At 41.3% G+C, this 24,644-nt stretch overlaps 1 protein-coding gene across 2 annotated transcripts in view; it reads left to right on the top strand.

The window, feature by feature from the left end:
- The window catches only part of LOC144600626 (rho GTPase-activating protein 6-like), a 185,536-nt gene that overhangs the window by 100,416 nt on the left and 60,476 nt on the right, over nucleotides 1-24,644 (top strand). For both annotated transcript variants that reach the window (XM_078412440.1, XM_078412441.1), the window contains exon 2: nucleotides 13,790-13,946. In XM_078412440.1, coding sequence (XP_078268566.1) covers nucleotides 13,790-13,946 — 157 coding nt within the window. The remainder of the gene's footprint in view (nucleotides 1-13,789; nucleotides 13,947-24,644) is intronic.

The raw sequence follows: 24,644 nt of genomic DNA, 5'->3' as shown, positions 1-24,644 counted from the left end.
GATTATGGCTCAAGGCTAAATGAGTGCAATTGAAGATATGAGCCAAAGCTAATATTTTCCTCAAAGCTGCAATTGTGAAAATCATTTCCTTAAATGGCTGAAGATATTTACTGGCAGTAATTGTTTTATGCAAATACTTGGGCTTCATTTAGATCCTCAAACCAAATCTTCATTTGAAATTTATGTGAATAAACAGATGTTGTGTTACTCCTTTCACTCCTTGGGCACATTTGATCATCTCCTATGACTTGAGATGCATTAGGTCATGTTTCCACAAATGAAAGAAGTGCTTACCTTTCTCACACCCTCGCCCCTTCTCCCTCATTATCATTCTGGAGATCACCGCAAGGCAGCAACTTAACTGGACCAGTCACATAAACATTGATTCGTCTGAAGAAGGATCTTGACCCGAAATGTCACCCATTCCTTCTCTCCAGAGGTGCTGCCTGTCCCACTGAGTTACTCCATCATTTTGTGCCTATATTTGACATAAACATTGAGGTCAGAGCCAGTTCTGAGTACTGCCACATTATGAATGAGTGCTTGAAAACTCTTGATTGGAGTCCAGTGCAGAACATCCCACAAAACCTGTACACTTTCCTCCAATTTTCCATGTTGCAAAGTTGCCACGTGCCCTCCCGTGCAAGGATCAGATCAACACATGGGATCAATGGACATTTAGATCCTGCACCCCCTCTGAAATCACCCCAAACCAACTATGCCGCCTCTGTTTTATACACTGTGATCATCAGCCAATTCATAGCACAGCAGCAATGTATCAATCTGAATAAGAATTCCAACCCGAAACAACGTCTGTTCATTCCCTTCTTCATTGAGTTCCTCCAACATTTTGTTATAGACGGCAACGTATCATCTAAATATCTATTCCTCCAGAGTAAGGTGTAAATACTGAATCTTTAAAAATCTTGCTGAACCTCCCCAAGTTTAATTACAATTAAAAGTTGTAATTTTAAGAAAGGGAAATGATTGGCATTCTAAAGATGTCACATCAAGGTTTGTAGTTGTATCTGCAATCCCAATCTCAGCTCCAGTAACATAGTGATTGTCAATTCTCTTGAAAATGCTTCAGTCTCTCACAATTAAAGGTACTGCTTCAAACAACCATTGATAATAATCAAGGGGGCATTATAATTAAATGTAGGGTTTTTTTCCATTTTTTTGGAACATTTTTGTTCATTCATAGTTCATTAGTTAAGAAAGTATTGCACACAGGGGGAAGAAACCTGGTGGTCAACAGCTGAAAATCAGGGAATGTCTATTAATTTTCAGTTTGGATTGGGGTGTTGTGGCTTATCGAGGATGGACTCTACTGGAGAGGGAGCAAAGGTGATGTGCTTGGAAGCCACAAATTTTCTGTTAAAACCCAAAAGCCACTTGGGCCGCCACAACAACCTTAAAGAAAATAGAACCAAGCCTGGCAATTTCCCCCATTTGGGTAGAAACTTCTGAAGTGAACATACCAATTTTCGCAGCCCCTGCTTGGCTGCAATATTAGTGTGAGTGGAACCATAACAACATAAATCAGGGAAATAAAGTAAGGAATGAAAAGAAGGAAAGGCCAAGGTGGGAATGTCAAGGACTAAAGGACATAGCTTTAAGGTGAGAGGGGCAAACTTTATTTCCCTGATTTGTATTGAATTATGCTTCCACTCACATTTTATAGCAGTCAAGCAGGGGTGTAATTGGTCTGTTCTCTTCAGAAATTTCTGCCTGTATAGGGGAAACTGCCAGGGTTGGTTCTATTTTCCTTCAATTTGTCGTGGCTGGTAAGGTGGCTTTTGCGTTTCAATATAAAACCTGTGGCTTCCATGCACAGAGTAGTAGGTGCCTGGAATGTGCTGTCAGAGGTGGTGGTGGAGCCTGATACAATACTGGCATTTAAGATGCTTTTAGATAAACACATGAATATGCAGGGAATGGAATGAATGAACAAGTTTATTGGCCAAGTATGTGCATATACAAGGAATGTGCCTTGGTGCACCGCTCAAAAATGACAACAGAAACATACAGTTAACAATTAAGAAGAATTAAGGAGGAATATGGATCACCTGCAGGAAGAGGAGATTAACGCAAGATAGAGACAAAAAGCTGGAGTAACTCAACGGGACAGGCAGCATCTCTGGAGAGAAGGAATGGGTGATGTTTCCGGTCGAGACCCTCTTCAGACTGGAGATTGGTTTAACTAGACATTATGTTCAGCACAAACTTTGTGGGCCAAAGTGCCTGTTCCTGTGCTGTACTATTCTATATTCCAAGGTTAGGGAAAGCACTATAAGTGGACGACTGTTCTCTCTTTGTTCATGTTTACAATTAATAATATTTATTCTAATTACATCCCGCATGTAATGACATTCTAGGAATATATTTTACTGCAGAGGAAAATAACCTCAAATAATTAGAGGAAATGTATTGCTGGGTTCCAGCAATTGAAATGTAAGTGGAAAAATCTGGGCCAGGAGCCTGGAGCAGGATTTATTTCTGCATTAATAAAAGAGGGATCGGAAATGCCAACCAGTCCAAGCTGGTAAAGGCTGCTGGATCTATGTTTCTGTGATGCTGTCACAATTTATAGTCCGTTGCATTGATTTTTTTTACCGGGACTTCATATTAAACCAAGGCAGTCATTGTGATTATTTAGTTTTAGTTTAGTTTAGAGCGCAGCATGGAAACAGGCCCTCTTGGCCCACCGAGTCCGCTCCGACCAGCGATCCCCGCACATTAACACTATTCTACACACACTGGGGACAATTTTACATTTTATGCCAAGCCAATTAACCTACAAACCTATTCTTCATTGGAGTGTCGGAGGAAACTGAAGTTCTCGGCGAAAACCCACGCAGGTCATGGGGAGAACGTACAAACTCCATACAGACAAACACTCGTCATCAGGATCGAACCCGGGTCTCTGGCGCTGTAAGGCAGTAGCTGGACTGCTATGCCACCGTGCTGCCCTAATAATAGTGCTCTCTCAATAGGTGTTGTACAACATGCCCATGTCAAAAGCTTTATCCCAAATTTAGTCTATTAATTGGAGGAAGAAGTATCTCTGTTATCTATAATTTATCTTTATGACTTGAATAAGCGTAAGTAATGGAAAGTCATAATTTGAAAATGATACCAAACAAACTCAGATTTGAGAAAGAATGTAACACAATTCATAAAAATATTAGAAAACTTGCAAACAGTTAGGTGTCAAGTGAAGTATGGAATGAGTACTTTAGCAGGAAAAATGAAATATCTACATCACAGAAAATGAAGTGGAAGAGAAAAGAAGTTTGCGAATGCAGACAAATAAATTATTGAATCATCATTTCACAGCAACATGGACATTTGATTAAATGGCTGGAGGTCCCTGTGCATGCTGACTCCATGTACCTTCTATGGAGGGTAGGCCCCTGTATTTCTTTGAAGGATGGGGCGATGTCATAGAGTCATCGAATCATGGCATGGAAACAGGCCCTTCAGCCCACCTCTTCACTGCTGACCAAGATAAACAATAGACAATAGGTGGAGGAGGAGGCCATTCGGCCCTTCGAGCAAGCACCACCATTCAATGTGATCATGGCTGATCATTCTCAATCAGTACCCCGTTCCTGCCTTCTCCCCATACCCCCTGACTCCACTATCCTTAAGAGCTCTGTCTAGCTCTCTCTTGAATGCATCCAGAGAATGGATGCCTTCGGCCCAGCTTATCTACACTAGTCCCACCTGACTGCATTTGGCCCGTTAATTGAAGAATTAATTGTTACAATGACATGTGAGATGGACTGCTCACTATGAAATGGTCTGATAGTGCCCTGAGAAACATTAGGCCATGGGCTGTGACTGGATCATTGCACCAGCTAGATAGCAGCCTCTTCCACTGAGGTGCACAGAGATTGTAACTCCTAGCAGTGCTCCAGTTGCCCAAGAGAAATATATTAGAAACATAGAAAATAGGTGCAGGATGAGGCCATTCGGTCCTTCGAGCCAGCACCGCCATTCATTGTGATCATGGCTGATTATCCACAATCAGTAAACTGTGCCCAACTTCTCCCCATATCCGTTGATAGCCCCCAGAGCTCTATCTAACTCTCTCTTAAATTCATCCAGTGATTTGGCCTCCACTGCCCTCTGTGGCAGAGAATTCCACAAATTCACAACGCTCTGGGTGAAAAAGTTCCTTCTCACCTCATTTTTAAATGACCTCTCCTTTATTCTAAGACTGTGGCCCCTGGTTCTGGACACCCCCAACATTGGGAACATTTTTTCTGCATCTATCTTGTCCAATCTTTTTATAATTTTGTATGTCTCTATAAGATCCCCTCTCATCCTTCTAAACTCCAGTGAATACAAGCCTAGTCTTTTCAATCTTTCCTCATATGACAGTCCCGCCATCCCAGGGATCAAACGTGTGAACCTACGCTGCACTGCCTCAATTACAAGGATGTCCTTCCTCAAATGAGGAGACCAAAACTGTACACAATACTCCAGATGTGGTCTTACCAGGGCCCTATACAACTGCGGAAGAACCTCTTTACTCCTAATATTGAAATCAATATGGGGGAATCAGTATTGATTAAAACTATGTCCCTGCAGTGATCCATTCAATCATGTATCTTCCTTAACTTACTACATGACTGACTGCTTGTTTTACTGTGTCTGAAAAGTGACAGGTATACATTTGAGACTTTTTAGATTCAATTTCTATCGACAAGTTAGAAATGCATGCTGCACACATTGAAGAAGTAATTGTGTGGGAAAATGACACCAGAAGTCAGAAAATAGCACAGGAAACCCCCTGTCACTTTCTTGGTATGAAGCACTTCTGCCAGAAATGGATGTAAACAGTTCAAACAAGCAAAACACTTTTTTAACACTGCATAATGTGTTTTCTTTTTTCTAATCCAATTTCTATTCGCTCTGATGCCCCAGCAAGCACTTAATGAAAAGAGTTTCAATTCCCCCAACTACCCAACATATATTCCAGTGCAAATTTCCATTTCTCTCAGATGGTTTTAGCAAATGATACAGATAACAACATACATGACTGTTATCATTTGTGTCTGTGTGTAGTTCTCAGGTTTCACAGAAGGCATACCCAAAAAATAGATGTGGTGGTTTAATCAGAGTGATGTCTGAAATAGTTTTGTCCATTTATCAGTTTGTTGAACAAAGATTGTATTAGTTGTTTTATTCTGCTGGTCAAATCCCTGAATGAAAGCATCCATATTGACATTCCCAAATTGTTACAGTTTTATCTATCTGGCATTGAAGTATTATGAAAGTGTTGCATCAGATCAATAGCTCACAACCCTTTTCCCATAAATGTAAAAGAGAGTGGAGTTTGATTGTCAGACAAACCACTGCCTGATGCCAGAGCAAGATTAAGCATGATCTCAGTTATGCATTACATCCCTGTTCAGTCCATGTTTTTATACCCTTAGCACTAAACATAGCTCAATTCATTTTTTCTTGGATCTGGAATGCAAGTAAACAAAAATAAGTAACGGTAATTTTACGTGTGAACGTTTGTAATATTTGTAATGTGTTATTTCTGTAATATTTTAGGAAAAAGTAACAGTAGGTTGGAAGATTTTCAATTGCTTCAGATACAGGATATGTTAGCATGTGTGATACGTTCGACACTCCTTTGCTCACCCTGGTCCTCTGTACTCTCCCAGTCTTTGTCACTTGGGCACCGCTAATTTATATCACGGACTTAGATGGCTTTGTCCTCGTCAGCCCGAGATCGAAACTCCGAAATTTCCTCTCTGAGCTTTCTGACCTCTGCAGCACTTTCTCTTCCTTTTATGACACTTTCTCTTCCTTCCTTAAAATCTGCCCTGTAACTCGATGCGTCATTGCATAGGATGACATAGGATGGGGTACTGATTGAGAATGATCAGCCATGATTACATTGAATGGCGTGCTGGTTCGAAGGGCCGAACGGCCTCCTCCTGCACCAGTTGTCCATTTTAGTGAAGGTAACAGCATAGGATGAATACCGGCAGAATCGCTGCGGAACTCGCTTCTCCTGCTAGCATCTTTTAACTTTGCACAGCTAAGCATAACCTCAGCAGCAGGAAGGAAGTAACACTAGCAGCACTACTTAAAGGGATCAACCAGTATTCTCAGCCTGGTTGGTGGTTCATTTCTTCAGGCTGTTGCTATGATTTTACAAAAAAATATGATGCTTTTTATGGTTGTTTTAAGCTGTAAGAGCTTTCTACAGGATGTTCAATCGGTTTTGAAAGACCTTTTGCTCACCTACACAATACAGATATTCCTGAACATGGTCTCATAAATAGAAATGGGAATGGGCACACAGAGCAGTACAGGCTGCTGTAAAAGGTTAAGGAGAAGGAATAGGATTACCTCCAGGAAGTCAAGGTTACAGAGAGTAATTTCCCCAATCTGAACCCCAAAGTTTGTGAAATCTAAGTTTAGTTTAGAGATACACAGCATGGAAACAGGTCCTTCAGCCCATTGAGTCCACACTGGCCATCGATCAACCACACACTAGTTCTCTGTTATCTCACTTTCTCATCCACTCCCTAAACTCTAGGGGCAATTTACTGTGGCCAATTAACCCACAAAAGTGCACGTCTTTGAAAGTGTGGAGGAAACCGGGGAACCTGGATGAAATGCACATCGTTCACATCGTCAGTGCAAACTCCACAAAAAAACAGCACCCGAGGTTAGGATCGAACCTGGTTCTCCGGTGCTGTGAGCCAACAGCTCTACCAGCTGCGTCACTGTGCTGCTAAATTTCAATAAGAATGTCACCACTGATATTTGGTTCATGATGCAGGGCTAAAATTGCACTGGTAGTGACTGTGAGGATGAACTCTTAGGTGTTTATAGCTTTCAGGCAGAACTTTGAAATCTTTGCAGAGTCTTGCAGTAAGGGAGATTATTGTGGCTGTCTGGTTAAAAATGGCCAACTCTGGATGCATTTCTTTTCCCAGGGACATATAGACTGGGAATGTACATGGGCTTTCAGAGATTGCAGGGCTCCCCATGTTGTCAGATTACACTGACTGCAGGCACCTTGATTTTCAGGTGCTGCATATCAACTCTCCCACAGACCAGAACTGAAAAGCATTTCCATCTTCCAAATGGTATATGACCATAAGCAACGAACCAGGCAGCTTAGTGCCTGGTATTCAGTCACAGAGTTGTTAAGTCACAGCAATAGCCTTAAGAAATCAGCCACCAGCCAGGCTCAGTAATGGCTCATCCCATTAAATAATGCTGCCTGTGTTGGTTCCTTCCAGCTGCTGAGAACACTTTACCTGTGCAAAGTTAATTGAGGATATTAGCTGGAGCAATGGGCTCCAGAGTGATGGGCCACCACGCTTAAGCCCTTTTGTAATATCTAAAGATGTCTCAAGGTGGAAATGGCAATGTATTGATGTCTTGGATGAAGAGGACAGGGAGTCGCACACACAGAGGAAGACAACATCCGTACATCGAAGGCTGAACCTCCACTCAAAACACGATAGGGTAAACCATTGTCTTGTAGAAATAATTATTTTGTTGTCTGGCCGACACTGAAGACTCCTGAAGTATTTAGCAGAATGTTTGTCAAAAGTTGCAATGGTTATTGCATGATTCACAGCCTTTCAAGGCATGTAAAAACACCATTAGAGGATTTTCCAGTTTAATTTTATTGTCTTGTTCAAGGGCTGTATTTATTTTATTAGAGGAAGGAATAGAATGTAGTTGTAAACAAATGAGCCTAGAAATTGCTCTATACTTTTCATTGGTGCTTCATGAGATAAGCAAATGTTATTTTTGAAATTTGCAGAATGATAAGGATTTGCAATGCAATGTTTACAGAGTTCACATGTTGCCAGATAGCTCTGCTATGTTAGTTTCAGCATGGTGTATTCTATTAATTTTTTTTTTTTTTTTTTTTTTATATCAAAAAATACTTTATTCAAGTTATAAATATCATTTACAAACCATCATTTTTAAACAAACCCATCCGACATTTCCGGAGGTTACATATTCAATACAGGCATTTACTTAGACATTTACATACATTTACATACATATCCCTTATTTGGAGGGGCGTCTCTCTCCACCACACCCTGCCCCCCATGTCCAGCAGCGGAAGGACCCTAGACTGTGGTCCTCCCCCACAGGGCCTTGGCGTTGGCTGCACCAAGCTTCAGAGCGTCCCTCAGCACGTACTCCTGCAGTCTGCAGTGGGCCAGTCGGCAACATTCCTTGACGGACAGCTCGCTCCGCTGGGAGGTCAACAAGGATCGGGCAGACCAAAGAGCGTCTTTCACCGAGTTGATGACCTTCCAGCAGCACTCGATGTCAGTCTCGGAATGCGTCCCTGGGAACAGTCCGTAGAGCACAGAGTCCTCTGTGACGGAGCTGCTCGGAATGAATCGTGACAGGGACCCCTGCAGACCTCTCCAGACTCGCCTGGCAAATCCACACTCTTTGAAGAGGTGGGCCACCGTTTCCTCTCCGTAGCAGCCGTCCCGAGGGCAGCGTGCGCTGGTAGTGAGGTTCCGGCGGTGCAGGAAGGATCTGACTGGGAGGGCTCCCCTCACCGCCAGCCAAGCCAGGTCTTGGTGCTTGTTGGTGAGTACTGGCGATGAGGCATTTTGCCAGACAAGCTGGGCTGTCCGTTCTGGGAACCACGCCACAGGATCCATGGAGTCATTCCCCTGCAGTGCCTGCAGGACGTTCCGTGCTGACCACTGCCCGATGGACTTGTGGTCAAAGGTGTTGGTCCGGAAGAACCTGTCCACAAACGACAGATGGTTCGGCAATGTCCAGCTGACTGGCACATTGCGTGGCATCTGCGCCAGGCCCATCCTTCGCAACACCGGGGACAGGTAGAACCTCAGCAGGTAGTGGCATTTGGTGCCCACGTGCTTTGGCTCTATGCTCCGCCTGATGCAGCCACACACGTGCATTAACGCAACTGATCTCCCGGTGTCCCAGCACTTTAACTCCCCCTCCCATTCCCAGTCTGACCTCTCTGTCATGGGCCTCCTCCAGTGCCATAGTGAGGCCCGCCGGAAATTGGAGGAGCAGCACCTCATATTTCGCCTGGGCAGTTTGCAGCCCGGTGGTATGAACGTCGACTTCTCCAACTTCAGATAGCTCCTCTGTCCCTCCCTTCCCCTCCTCCTTCCCAGATCTCCCTCTATCTTTCTGTCTCCACCTATATCCTTCCTTTGTCCCACCCCCGACATCAGTCTGAAGAAGGGTCTCGACCCGAAACGTCACCCATTCCTTCTCTCCCGAGATGCTGCCTGACCTGCTGAGTTACTCCAGCATTTTGTGAATAAATGGTGTATTCTATTGATGTGTTGCAAATTTTACAGTTACAGGCTTTTAGTCTATAACGTAGTTTGGGTAGCACAGTGGCACAACTTTTAGTGTCTGCCTCAACTCCAGTGACACAGGTTCAATCCTGACCTCTGGTTCTACCCTTGTGGAGTTTGTACATCCTCTTTGTGACTGTGTGGCTTTCTCCCAGTGCTCTGATTTCACCCATATGTCAAAGACATGTGGGTTAATAGATTATTCAGCCATTGTGTCATCTGGGTGGGAGAGTTGATGGGAATTGGGAGAGACTAGATTACAGGGAAAATCCATGGAGGAATGGAATTGCTCTGTGAGCTGGCATAGACCTGATGGGCTAAATATTAAGGCCCAATGGAATAATGAAAGGCCCAGATAGAGTGGATGTGGAGAGGGTGTTTCCAGTAGTGGGAGAGTCTAAGATCAGAGGGCACAGTCTCACAATAAAAGGACATATCTTTAGAATGGAGATGAGGAGGAATTTCTTTCGCCAAAAGGTGGTAAACTTGTGCAGATGGCTGTGGAGGCCAATTCATTTAGTATTTTTAAAGTGAAGACTGATAGGTACGCGATTAGTAAGGGTGTCAAAGGTTACGGGGAGAAAGCAGGAGAATGGAGTTGAGAGGGAAAAATAGATCAGCCAGTTTCATGTCTCCCCATATTATCAGCAGTATGTGCACAGTAGGGCACTATTCCAGTCAGCTGGACGCCATGCAGGTGTCTCACCCCATCACAGAGTTAACTGATGCAGTATTAATAATATGTGCTATTTTCTAATCATTTTCTGAATGCTAGTTTGAAATTTGGTGTGGTCATTTCCACTGTCAAAGTCTATAGCAGAGATATTGGTTAGCATGCATTCTCCCATGTTTGCATTGATTTGATTAACATCCAAAACAAAGCTTTTCACTGTACCTCGGTACACGTGATAATAATAAACTAAACCAAAAGCTGTCTTGAAAGCACTGCTTTGAGCTTGCTCTGCAGTCTGTTTCCCTCTTTGCAAGATGGCCATAAACCTCACTGTTTTCTGTATTCTGACTATCTGTAATTGTGGTAATTTTCTGTGAATTCCATGAGATGTAATTATCACACATATACAACAACAATATTCACTGACACACCCAGAAGTAGAAACAGTATTGCTCTATTCTTTAGAGACGACAAGTGGAGCAGCGCCAGGATCCCGGGTTCGATCCTGAATAAGGGTAGTGCCTCTACGGAGTTTGTACCTTCTCACTGTGATTGCGTGGGTTTTCTCCAGGTGCTCTGGTTTCCTCCCACACTCCAAAAACGTGCAGGCAGGTTTGTTGGTTAGTTGGGTTTGGTAAAAAATTGTAAATTGTCTCTAATGTGTAGGATAGTGTTAGTGTACTGGGGTGATTGGTGGTCGGTGCGGACTCGGTGGGCCGAAGGGCCTCTTTCTCTGTGAGATTGTACCTCTAAAGTCTCTTCTGAGGTAAGATGATTTTCAATTCCATAATGATATTCTTCTGAGGATGTGTGAAGGGATTTCTATATAATGGAATGATCAGTGGATTGAAGAGGCAAGATAATCTCATATTTCCTCCAAGTGCTAAATGTCCGGATTGGTTGAAGCGTTCATCTCCAGTTTCGTGGGGCAGTTGCTAACCTGGAAAGCTGCATGACCGTGATTCACAGCCAGTGACGTTACTACTGAGGCGCAAATGGAATTACACACAAAAGAATAAATTGTACCCATGACCAGTGATGGTCATGAAAATCATTGAAAAACTGGCCCAGGTATGCAACACAACTGATACATTTTCCTTATGTCAGTCACACAACTAACAACATCAACATTTACACTAATCCCTTTATCAACATAAACCAAATGTTTATTGGAGCCAAGAAATGTACTGTTCACTGTAGTACCCCAAGGGGCATATTGTTTTTGCATTTTGGAGTGTTTTGGAATTTCTTTGCATTTGTGAGTATTTCACATATCTCAGTGATGGCTTTTCACTCATCTGCCCATTAGGATTTCTATTAATAGCTTGGATCTTTTCTCCAGCAGAAAAAGTGTCCAAATGTTCAATGTTTAGGTGATTGTTGACCACTTTCCTGCCAGTAAATGGCTTGTTTCTGGAAACTGGACATAATGCATATGTCCTCAGAGAGTCTGCAGTGCCAGATATTTTCCCTGCCCAAAGAGATGGATCCTGGGTTGCAAGGGCTACTATCTACTCCTCTGTTCCTGATGCTAATTTTCAGCACCAATACAGCTGCTGAACCTCGTAAGTACTAGAATTAATGTGGAACATTTCACTGATCTTTTGAAAATAAGATTCTGCTTCAATCCATCAGTGATGTGCAGTAGACACCCAGGAAATGCAGTGGCTTCATTCTTGTGTGGTGTAGGCTGCAGAACCCAACAATCCAAAGATAGCAGCTATGCTCGAGGAAGATTAGGTGGCAGACGGAGGCCATGAGGCATCAGCTGAAGAGCAGCAGGAGCAAGAGGAGGTGGAAGGAAGTGCTCAGTCATCCTTGCACTGATCATTGGGAAGTTGGTCAGACCTTAGGGAGACTGCACCCATGGCCAGAGACCAGTTGCACAATGGATACCATGAGATGAAGGAAAATATTATATGTCCATATTAATGCCTATGGCTTCCCGCATGGTATTCTGTGCTGTGCCACTCTAAGATGCAACCCGATCATTGAGGTCAAGATTACATCATATTGTTCGGAGGAGCATGATATAAAAATTCTGCAATTGTGAATGCACAAAACAGTAATGATGTTCCAATGCTCAAAATGGATTCATAAATAGTTTGGGTAGTGCTGTGCAGATTGCACCGATGTGAAAGTAGGGACCGTTTCTGGATATTTTGTTAGTTGCCAATTTTGAGGCCATTTCATTACAGATATAGATTAATGTTTTCTGCTCTAGTTTATGTCAGCATCTGTGGAAATGTTTATTTGATCTCAACAGTGATATTCTTGAGTGTATTTCTGGTACCTGAACAATATCAGATGTGCTAACATAGATCATGCCTGGAAGAGGCTGGCCTAATTTTACAATTGCACGATTTCAGGTCATAAGGTCATAAGTGATAGGAGCAGAATTAGGCCATTCGGCACATCAAGTCTACTCCACTATTCAATCATGGCTGATCTATCTCTCCCTCCTAACCCCATTCTCCTGCCTTCTCCCCATAACACCTGCTACCCGCACTAATCAATAATCTATCCATCTATCTCTGCCTTAAAAACATCCATTGACTTGGCCTCCACAGCCTTCTATGGCAAAGAATTCCACAGATTCATCACCCTCTGACTAAAGGTTAAACCTCAACGTACTAAGAAAGGCTACTGACCAATTCAATTTCTGTGCTTGTGTAATATTCTAAGTAAATCTTTGTCTTCATTTTAGTTAGGAATGCCTGTTTTTCTAATGCATCTTTTACATGGTTTGAATTTGTCTGTCAATCTTTGCTCGATGGTACCATTTTCTTTGGACGGGAAGATTGTGTTTTCATGACTCATTATATTAAGCAATTTTTTTTTTTCCAGTGAACAATAGTTTCCAAATAAATTGATTTGGGAGAAAATAAAAACTACTTTCCTCTCTCATCCTGAAGCAAAGCTGAGATCAGTAATTAGCAATACCTGACATAAATGCGAAGCACCGTCCTTGATCTATTGATCTATGATCTATTGTCTATCTATGATTCAATGCAAAATGGATTCATAAATAGTTTGGGAGGTGCAGTGCAGATTGCATTGATGTGAAAGTAGGGACCGTTTCTGGGTATTTTGTTAGTTGCCAATTTTGAGGTCATTTCATTACAGATATAGATTAATGTTTTCTGCTCTAGTTTATGTCAGCATCTGTGGAAATGTTTATTTGATCTCAACAGTGATATTCTTGAGTGTATTTCTGGTACCTGAACAATATCAGATGTGCTAACATAGATCATGTCTGGAAGAGGCTGGCCTAATTTTACAATTGGACGATTTCAGGTCATAAGGTCACAAGTGATAGGAGCAGAATTAGGCCATTCGGCACATCAAGTCTACTCCACTATTCAATCATGGCTGATCTATCTCCGCTTGTTTGTATTATGAGTTCCCGTACATGGGTATGATTGGAAATATTCAAGGTGTAGAAACAAGGATCCATAGATGCTGGATTACATTAAAAAATACACAAAGTGCTGGAGTAACTCAGCTGGTCAGGCAGCATCTCTGGAGAACATGGATAGGTGATGATTAGGACCAGGACCTTCAATTCAACATGACATTCAAGAGTTCATGGCACAAATGGTCTACGTAGTGTTAACACTCCATTTTAGTCTCTGCCCACTTTAATCAATCTTGCTCCATCAACTTGCTGCCACGATGAGAAGAAGCAGATTTATGTCCCTCTCAAAGCTGTTTCATTTTTTCTATTTGATGCCTATATTTGTTTTTATTTTTGCAGGGTGATTTCACTTGGAACACAATGTTTGGACAGAATGTCCCGCTGCAGCCTGTTCCCATTCAGAGCCTCTCCGAACTAGAGCGAGCAAGACTTCAGGACGTAGTTTTCTACCACCTGCAAGGGAAAGATCTGGGCTGTCAGATTGCCATCCCCAAAGGTACAACCAATGCCAATGATTTTACCTGCACTTCTTATTGTGAACCAAAATGCATCTACTATGAAGCTACAGATTATATGACCTGTTTACATTCATGAAGATTATTTTGGCCATATCCATTCTATGAATCATCCAAAAAATAATATTTCAATGCACATTATAATACAGCACAGCATATGCATAATAGGGCAACACAGTGGTAGAGCCACAGGCTCACAGTGCCTGAGACCTGGGTTCAATCCAGATCTCGAGTGATGTCTGTAGATAGGCACAAAATGCTGGAGTAACTCAGCAGGAAAGGCCACATTTCTGGATAGATTTTTTTTTAGATTTAGATTTAGATATACAGCGCGGAAACAGGCCCTTCGGCCCACCGGGTTCGCGCCGCCCAGCAATCCCCGCACATTAACACTATCCTACACACACTAGGGACAATTTTTTTACATTTGCCCAGCCAATTAAGCTACATACCTGTACGTCTTTGGAGTGTGGGAGGGAACCGAAGATCTCGGAGAAAACCCACGCAGGTCACGGGGAGAACGTACAAACTCCGTACAGACGGCGCCCGTAGTCAGGATCGAACCTGAATCTCCGGCGCTGCATTCGCTGTAAGGCAGCAACTCTACCGCTGCGCCACCGTGTCGCCCACTAGAAGGAATAGGGGGATGTTTGGGGTTGAGACCCTTCTTTAGAGTTCCTTCCTACAACAATTCGAGTAATGTCTGTACGGAGTTTGCATATTTTCCACGTGGTTTTCTTTTGGATGCCCTAGATTCCTCCCAGGTCCCAAAGACATGTGGGTTTGTCGGTTAAATGGCCTCTGGAAATTCCCCTGCTGTGGTGGATGAGAAAATAGGATAACCTAGAACTAGTGTGAGGCAGGTGGTTGATGGTTGGTGTGGACTCTGTGGGCCGAAAGACCTGTTTTCTAGCTGTATCTAAACACTTTATGCTATTGAAAGTGGTATATTAAATTTAATTTGAACTTTCCTAATAACATTTATTAACTATTGGATACAATTTGCTTACATGTTTCATGCAATTTTATCATGATTTTATGGATGATTTACAACAGTTATAGAATTATTTCCTTGCAACATTCAGTCCATTATTTGTACATTAAAGTGGCAAATGAAACTTCTTTAACCAAAGAAGTTACATTCATCTGTTGTGCATTTTCAAAATGTTGGTCCACATACAGACACCGTGATGCAGCGGGTAGAGCTGCTGCCTCACACCGCCAGAGGCCCAGATTCGATCCTGACATTGGATGCTATGTGGAGATTGCACATTCTCCCTGTGACCGAGTGCGTTTTATCTGGGTGCTCCGGTTTTTTCCCACATCCCAAAGATGTGCAGGTTAGTAGGATAATTGGCTTCTGTAAATTGCCCAAATTGTGCAGGGAACGGAGGCAAAAATGGGATAACGTAGACCTGGTTTAAACAAGTCACCAGAAAGATTGCGGTAGACATGGTCCATATGAATGTTTAAAAATGGTAGTAAGGATAATCCTAACTACAGGCTATTCAATTTAGTTTCAATGGTTTAGTTTAGTTTAGTTTAGTTTAGTTTAGTTTAGTTTAGTTTAGTTTAGTTTAGTTTAGTTTAGTTTAGTTTGGTTTAGTTTAGTTTAGTTTAGTTTAGTTTAGTTTAGTTTAGTTTAGTTTAATTTAGTTTAGTTTAGTTTAGTTTAGTGATACAGCGCAGAAACAGGTTCTTAGCCCACCATGTCCACACTGACCAGCGATCCCCGCACACTAACACTATCCTACACACACTGGGGACAATTTACAATTATACCAAGCCAATTAACCTACAAACATGTACTCTTTCAGCCCACCGAGTCCACACCGACCAGTGATCCGTGCACATTAACACTATCCTACATACACCAGGGCCAATTTTACATTTTATACCAAGACAATTAACCTACAAACCTGTACGTCTTTGGCGAGTGAGAGGAGACCGGAGATCCCAGAGAAAACCCACACAGGTCACAGGAAGAACAAACAAACTCCGAACAGACAGCACCTGTCTGTGATTTCCCTCTGTGATTTCTCCTGCCCTCCTGCACATGTGAATAAGCACCTGTAGTCAGGATCAAACCCGGGTCTCTGATGCTGTAAGGCAGCAACTCTACCGCTGTGCTACCGTGCCACCCTGAGCGTGTATGCTTTTTAAAAACAATCACTCAGGATGGGAGTTTTAATCACTTGTGGTCCTTGTTAATATGAAGGTAAGTGAGGTGTTTGTATCTGGAATGTATTGACAACGATGTGATGGAGCAGATTCCAACATGGCATTAAAAAGCAAATTGAATCAGCATTTGAAATAAAGCTGCAGGGAATGCAATCAGCTGCATTGCTCATGGAGAGAGATAGCACTGACTCATATGTTTCCTTCTGCGCTTTTCTATGGTTCTATGATTCACAGCCTCTACTGGGATTGAACCACCTCCTCATATTGCATTTTTTATGAATCATCTAGCCCCACGATCTCACTGCTGTTTAGTTAACGGCAAAAGTTTCGTGCCTGGAAGTGGGAAAGCAAAAAGGCAGGTGGTGATTTGATACAGAATAAAGTGCTTGTCTATGGAACATCTCTCATTCTAATACTGTCATTTCTGACTCCTTAACTCTTTTAGTTTAGTTTGGTTTTGTGGTACAGTGCAGTAACAGGCCCTTCAGCTCACTGAGCCCATGCCAACCAACAATCACCATCATACACTAGCACTATCCTTCACACTAGGAACAATTTACATTTTTACCGAAGCTAACTAACCTACAAATCTGTACGTTTTTGGAGTGTGGCAGGAAAGCAGAGCACCTGGAGAAAACCCAGAGTGGTCATAGTCAGAACGTGCAAATTTTGTACAGCCTGCACTTGTAGTCAGGATCGAACCCGGGTCTTTGACGCTGTACGGTAGCAACTCTGCCGCTGTGCCACCGTGCCACCCCATTAATATCTCTCTCACCATAAACGTTCACATCGACCATGTCTACATCAATGTTTTTGGTGACCTCTTTGCTCCAGTTCCACATTATCCCACATCAATTTCCTGCACAATTTGGGCAATTTACAGAGGCCAATTAACCTACAAAACTGCACATCTTTGGGAAGTGGGAAGAAACCGGAGCACCCAGTATATCTCTCTCACTACCTTACAAGTTTAGCCCTTATGATGTTCTTCTTCAGCCTTCTGTATCACCTCTTTACTGTAGTGAATCTGAAATGGAGAGGTCAGGGGGAGGCTGGGTGAGTTGGTACAGATGAGTGTGCAGAATGTTGCATATTGATCTTGCAGAATATTATTGTTTACTAGCCTAGAATTTTTTCAAAGCATTTTGCAGTATGCTGATTTGTATCATACAAAAAGATTGACACTTTCTCATACTGACTTGTGAAAGGGCCATGCAGGGGAGTTACGTTTGTTTCTTTCATCTGTTTATATTCTTTACTATTGAATTTTTAAGCTAATTCTGTCAATATATGGGCATTACTAGCAATATTCCTTAAGCTCCCACAGTGAATCCCAAGGCACTGGATTTTTTTAACCTTATTTATTATGGTGTAATGGGAATACTGAGGAAAATGGGCTGTACCTTTCCTCTGCTGCGGTTTATTTCAACAATCTTTCATCAGAAAAGTTCTGACAAAAGGTTGCTGACCTGAAACATTCAACCTGTAACCCTACGTTTCTCTCCATTTGCGCTGCCTGGTCTACTGAGTATTTAGTCATATTTTGCTTTATTTCAGATACAAGACATTATAAATGAATTATAAAATTCATAAATTCATGAATTATAAAATTATAAATGACATTATAAAAGTAGAACATTGCATTAAGATCCAAGTTTATTCTTTAACTTCAGAAGTATGAAATTTTATTTCTCGGTTCTACCCATTGCCAGTAGGTACACTTTGTACTGTGTAATGGAATGCTTGATGTTGATGCAAGCACAGCATGCTTTGGGCAAGATTCAATAATATTCCTCGTAACCAAATGAAAACTCCCTGCTTCAATTTATTTTCTTTGCTAAGTGACAACATTTCTAGGCATGTCCCCCCCAAAGGATTATACTTTGTATTTCACAGAGTATGAATTTACTCTTTTTAGAGAGGTTCTGTCTCAGCTTTCATGACAATTTGTCTTAAAGTATGCCAGAAATGGAGTATAATTGAGTATAAAGCCTAAGAATAAATTTGAGATTAATTGTTCATTTTCCTGCAATCAGCACATATGAAGAGGCATTCACATTAATTTACAGTAGGTGTCTTAAATGTGCAGTGGAAATATATCTGTATGTGAACATGTTAAAAGAAAAAAGTTATCTCCTTCAAAGCTCATGCCTCTGGTTCTATGAGAAAATAACTGCAGATGCTGGTACAAATCGATTTATTCACAAAATGCTGGAGTAACTCAGCAGGTCAGGCAGCATCTCGGGAGAGAAGGAATGGGTGACGTTTCGGGTCGAGACCGAAGTCGGGTCGGATCTGAAGAAGGGTCTCGACCCGAAACGTCACCCATTCCTTCTCTCCCGAGATGTTGCCTGACCTGCTGAGTTACTCCAGCATTTTGTGAATAAATGCCTCTGGTTCTGACTGGTTCTGGAGCAACGTTGCCAATTGGGTCCATATTGGATTTTAGAAGAGGTGTTGTGATCTCATTTCAGGACTACGACAGCATGGACAAGTTGGGCTAAAGGGCCAAATTCAGTTCAGAAATGAATGATTGAATTGTGTATGGTCTACCTATGTTCTCTGTTCAGCTCCTCCTCTATTCCAGCTTTCTTCTCCTCCTCCCCTCCCCCTCCACCCACCCCCCCCACCCCCCCCCCCCCCCCACTTCAATCAGTCTGAAGATGGGCCTGACCTGAAACAACATCTATTCATGTTCTCCAGGGATGCAGTCTGACCTGTTGAATTACTCCAGCACTTTATGTCCTTCTTTGTAAATCAGCCATCTGCAGTTTCTTGTTTCTACATTTTCACTGCTCCAATGCAAAATCTCCTCAAGGTGGGCCTACTTTGAAGACGTTCTCCTCTTTTCCCCGGCATCTGGCAGATGCTACAAGGCCTTCTACGCCCGCACCTTCAGACTCAGGAACAGCTTCATCCCCAGGGCCATAGCTGCTATGAACCGGTCCTGCTGAGTCGGATGGTCACATCGCACAGCGAACCGGCACAGACCTACTTGTACTTTATTCTGTTTTAAAACTGTTTCTAATTTTGTTTCATTGGGTTGTCTAAATTTATACTGATTAGCTAATTAATTTATTGAATCGTATGGAAGTCGCATTCCCAATCTCGTTGTACCCCTGTACAATGACAATAAAGATATATTGTATTGTATTGTATTTCATGTTCTGACATCGTTCGTCAGACCCCTTCTGTTTCCATTATTTTCTATATTATGACAGTTACCAAGTCCCTGGCTCTTGCATGACTTGTTGCCTTTGGTTGTACATAACCCGGATGCCATAAGATTGTAGTCCCATGGGACGTGGGCAGATTGATATGAAGCACTGGCAAAGCAGTGACTGGGAAAACATTGCGATCCTGCATCTGGAGAGAATTGCATTTCCTGCAAGATCCTTGCACACACCACTAGTTGATCAGTCTTTGTTTAGCACATTACATTGACATCCCTCATATAGCAGAGGAAGAAAAGCTAAGAAATTGAAAATACCAGCAATTCTGGGCCCTTACAAAGATGTATAAACGTTGTCACATTCACCTAGACAGTCAGTCGTGTTTTGATCCACAGCCTGCTTTGAGATTGTAGTTCGATACAAAAAGCTGGAGTAACTCAGCGGGACAGGCAGCATCTCAGGAGAGAAGGAATGGGTAACGTTTCGGGTCGAGACCCTTCTTCCCCATGCTCCTTTGAGATTGTAGTCATGTTTACAGTACATGCCAGATTTCAGTAGGAACGCTCTTTTTGAACTATAGACATCTTGCACGTCATTCTTTCTTGAAGATTCTTTCTTTAGAGAATTTCTTCCTTTACAGCACAAACGCATGTTGCTCTGGGTCATGAGCACTTCGGTTTTCCCACTACTATTTTTCAACAGCTTTCCTCTGTTCAGTTTCCAGATTATGTTCCACTCATGTCTCGCAATGGTTTGTATAGAAGCTTTGAAATCAGCCAAGACTCTTTCAACATTTAGCAATCCACTCTTTGAAGAAGTTTAGAACTTGAAAACTACTAAAGACTCTCAGATAACAGTAGGAACAGTACAAAGAAATCGACCAGCAACTAGTCTGTAAGCAGATGAAAATCCCCTTTATCTCTGCCCTTGTGGTCCTCTCGTTTGCTAAATACTTGTTCAGCTTAACGATCAGAAAGCCTTAGCTGGGATGTAAATCTCCCGAGTGGATGTTCAGCATCAAAGCAGCACCCACCCCATTGATGTCCTCTGCATACTTACAGTAGAAGATGGTGTCCATTACAATTTGCTGCAGAATTGGACTCGTACTTATAGGATGCAATCCCAAAATCAATGCCATCAAGGCTATTTCTGCACCTGCCAACATTACTCACCATACTCATTTACACATAGATTAAACCAAGTTTAAATTGCCTCACATTTCTCTCCTGGAACATAAAACAGTATTGCACAAGAACAGGCCCTTCAGCCCAACATGTCCATAGCGTACATGATGCCAAGTTAAACTGACATTTTCTGCTTGCACATACACCCATATCGCTCCATTCCCTGGTAATCCATGTACCTATGTAAAAGCCTCTTAAATGCCACTATCGTATCTGCTTCCACCATTGCCCCAGGCAGCATGTTCTACGCACCCACCTCCATCATTGTAAAATACCTGCCCCACACATTTCTGCCTCATAGGAATATGCGGTCATTAAATATATTGCAGGAAGTGGAAAATTAAGGATATGGGAAGAAGGCAATGCATTCAACCTTTTCCTATTTTCCCAGTTTCTATACCTGCTAAGTTATAGCCGGCTCATCTTATTTTTAAATATTTTTTTTTATAATTGTATATTTATTTTGATTTTCCAGTTCCATACATTCCGCAATGATACACATTCTCATTCACCTTAAACCCTCCGTAGTTAACAAATACTGCATATCCCAAACTAAATCATACCACAGGTATTGGAAGCACTACAAGGATGGGTAATGACTTACTGGACATTTGATCATATCCAAAACTCAACTACACACAAAAACAAAAACAAAAACAACTAAAACCAACATTTGGGGTATACCTCTATAATATTTCATCACTACTTCTGGAGCGGTATGAAATCAAGGAAAATGAGATAGGACACGGAAGTAGGATACAAAGATCCGCTTTAAACAAATGATGGCCGTACGGGCATGATGTACAACATCCATTTTTCCCACCTTTTCAAACATATTCCCTGTTGCAATCTTAAAGCAAAAGTTATTCTTTCCATTATAAAAATATATACAATGTTAATCCAGTCATCCACATTAGGTTTTCCAGGTTTCAACCACTTCCTAGTAATAGCTTTCCTGCTGGCAGCACTAAAGATCTGGAAAAGATACTTATCTTTAATAGAAGCATTTTGTACTGGTAAAGCACCAAAATATAAAAACTCAAATTTAAATGGAATATCCATATAAAAAACTTTTTGTAAAACTTTATGAATCTCCTGCCAAAATGGGATCACTGATACACAAGACCAAAATATGTGAAAATGGTTTGCCTCAAGGCACCCACATTGTCGCCAGCATGAAGAAGAATTTGTGTAATGCCTTTTTTGAACTGGTGTAATAAAAAACCTAATAAGGGTTTTCCAGCAAAACACCCGCCAAACATTTGAACTTGAGGTTTTCCATTGTATCTCACATAAGCTCTCCCAGGTTTCTTCCTTTAGAACCAGATTACCTTCCCTTTCCCATTTCTGTTTTACATACAGTGAGTTGCCTTTTCTCTGCCGTAAACCCTTGTATAATTTTGAGATGGTTTTCTGTTTTGAGCCTCCATGGTAAGCATCAATAAATACATTTAACAAAATATTATCCCATTTTACTTCTGCACATTCCTTTTGTATTTGATCTATATAATGGCGAATTTGAAGGTATCTATAGAAATCATCATTATTCAAACCAAATTGCCTCTTCAGATTCTCAAAGCTGTTCATAGACCCCTTATGTAAAAATGTGCAATATGATGTCAAACCTTGAGAACTCCATCTTTTAAAACTAGTGTCCTGTCTTTTTGGTACAAAATCTGGATCAAACGTGCACCATCTCAAAACCTTCACAGCATCCCTCAGATGATTTTGGGTAACGACCTTATTCCATACCTTAAGTGATAATCGAATCCATGAGTTTCCCAAATTAATTAACTTATTTGTTAACTCCTTATCTCCGATTGCAGCCTGAATCGGAAATTCCTCTGTTATAGCAATCTCAATCTCCTTCCATCTAGCACAATAGTCGGGGTTGCACCAATAAATTAATGTTCTCAGCTGAGCAGCTGCATAATAGTCTTTCAAGCACGGGAGTGCAACCCCACCTTTATTTTTTGTCAGTTGTAACCCCTGGTATCTGATTCTTGGTCTTTGTCCCTGCCAAATATACCTCGAAATTTGTTTATCCCATTCTTGAAATTGTTGGTCTGATATATCTAGTGGAAGTGATTGAAAGAGATACAACAGCCTCGGTAACATAACCATTTTGACCGATTCAATACGAGATCCAAAATTAAGATAAGGTATTAGGTCCCACCTCCTAATGTCTTCCCTGATCTTATTGTTCAATGGGAGGTAGTTAAGCAAGTGCAGTTTAGTCAGATCTATTGGAATGTTTATTCCCAGATATCTCATGGATTCAGCATCCCACCTCAAATTAAACTTTTCCCTTACTTTTACTGAGGGGTTATATTTGAAACTAAGAATTTGTGTTTTTATAACATTTAACTTATAGCCAGAGAAGGATCCATATCGTTCCAAAACATAAAATAACTGTAACAAAGACTGTTCAGGGTCTGACAAATACACCAATACGTCATCGGCAAATAAAGAAATCTTTTGTTCCCCTCCTTTCATTACTATTCCTTTGATATTATTATTCTGGATAATCCACTGACTCAAAGGTTCGATAAAAACCGCAAATAAAAGGGGGCTGATTGGACATCCCTGTCTTGTTCCTCTTTCTAGCAAAAATGGTTTTGAAACTACTCCGTTAATTTTAATTCTTGCACTTGGGCTATCATAAAGAGCCTGTATTGTTTTAATAAAAGTATTGTGAAATCCAAATCTATCTAAAGCTCTAAGCAAAAAAGACCAATTTACACAATCAAAAGCTTTTTCAGCATCTAACCCAACTAGGACTGCTTCTAAGTTAAATTTTGTTATGTGGTCAATTATGTGCAATGTCCTTCTAATGTTATCTTGGGTTTGTCTCCCTCGAACAAACCCTGTCTGATCCAGGCTAATAATTTGTGGTAGCAAACACTCTAATCGTTTGGCTAGTATGTGAGTAAAAATGTTGTAATCCTGGTTGAGTACGCTCACTGGCCTAAAATTACTGCATACAGATTTATCTTTTCCCTCTTTCGGAATCAATGAGATTACTGCCTCCTTCCAGGAGGGGGGTATTACGTTCTCTTTGAGAACCCAATTGAAAGTGCGTTGTAACGTAGGGACCAATGAGTCCACCATTACCCGGTACCATTCTGAAGGGAACCCGTCTGGGCCCGGGGCCTTATTTGGTTTAAGATGTACTATAGCAGACCTAACTTCTTTCTCTGTTATTTCAGCTACAAGGGACTTACTCTGTTCACTGGTCAATTTTGGCAAATGAATCTCCTTAAAGAAATCCTCCATTTTCTCCCCACTGATTTGAGGTTGTAAATATAATATTTTGAAATATATATCAAAACAATTTTGTATTTCCTTCAATTTATAGTGTGTAAAATTAGTTACAGGGTGTTTTATTTTATGAATTGTATTCTCTGCCTGTTTTTTTAGTTTATAGGCTAATAATTTACTGGCTTTTCCTCCCCCATCATAATATTTCTGTTTTACAAAAATCAACTTTTTTTCTATATCTTTTGTATAAATATCATTTATTGCATTCTTCTTCTTCACAAGTAGTTCTCGGATTTTTTGATCATTTGTATCCTTATGGTTTTGTTCCAGTTGTTTCAGTTCCACTTGCAGCCGATCTAACTTTTCATGTCTAGCTTTCTTTATGTGAGCACTGTATCCTATTATCTTGCCCCGAAGCACCGCTTTACATGCATCCCACAGTATCAGAGGTGAAACTTCGTCATTGTCATTTAGTTCTAGATACTCTGTAATATCGTTCTTAATCTGTTCTTTCATATGAGTCAGTACATATGTATTGAATCTCCATAAAGTGTCTCTTTGATACCGATCAAGAAGTAGTTTTAAATACACAGGACTATGATCTGAAAGGTCCATGCTCCCCACCTCGCAGCTTACAACCCTATGAAGGTCTTTTCCAAAGGTAAGAAAATAATCAATCCGAGAATATGCCAAATGTGGATTAGAAAAATATGTGTAGTCTCGTTTTGACAAATTTAGTTCTCTCCATACATCAATTAATCCAATATCCTTCATTGCCAAGTTAATTTTTTTATTTATCAATTTCGGCTGAGCTATATGAACAATTGAAGAGTCCAGTTTAGGATTTAATCTAACATTAAGATCCCCCCCACAGATTAAT

This window comes from Rhinoraja longicauda, chromosome 15 (assembly GCF_053455715.1).
Source record: "Rhinoraja longicauda isolate Sanriku21f chromosome 15, sRhiLon1.1, whole genome shotgun sequence".
Taxonomy (NCBI): domain Eukaryota; kingdom Metazoa; phylum Chordata; class Chondrichthyes; order Rajiformes; family Arhynchobatidae; genus Rhinoraja; species Rhinoraja longicauda.
This window is presented reverse-complemented; position numbering and strand designations above follow the sequence as displayed.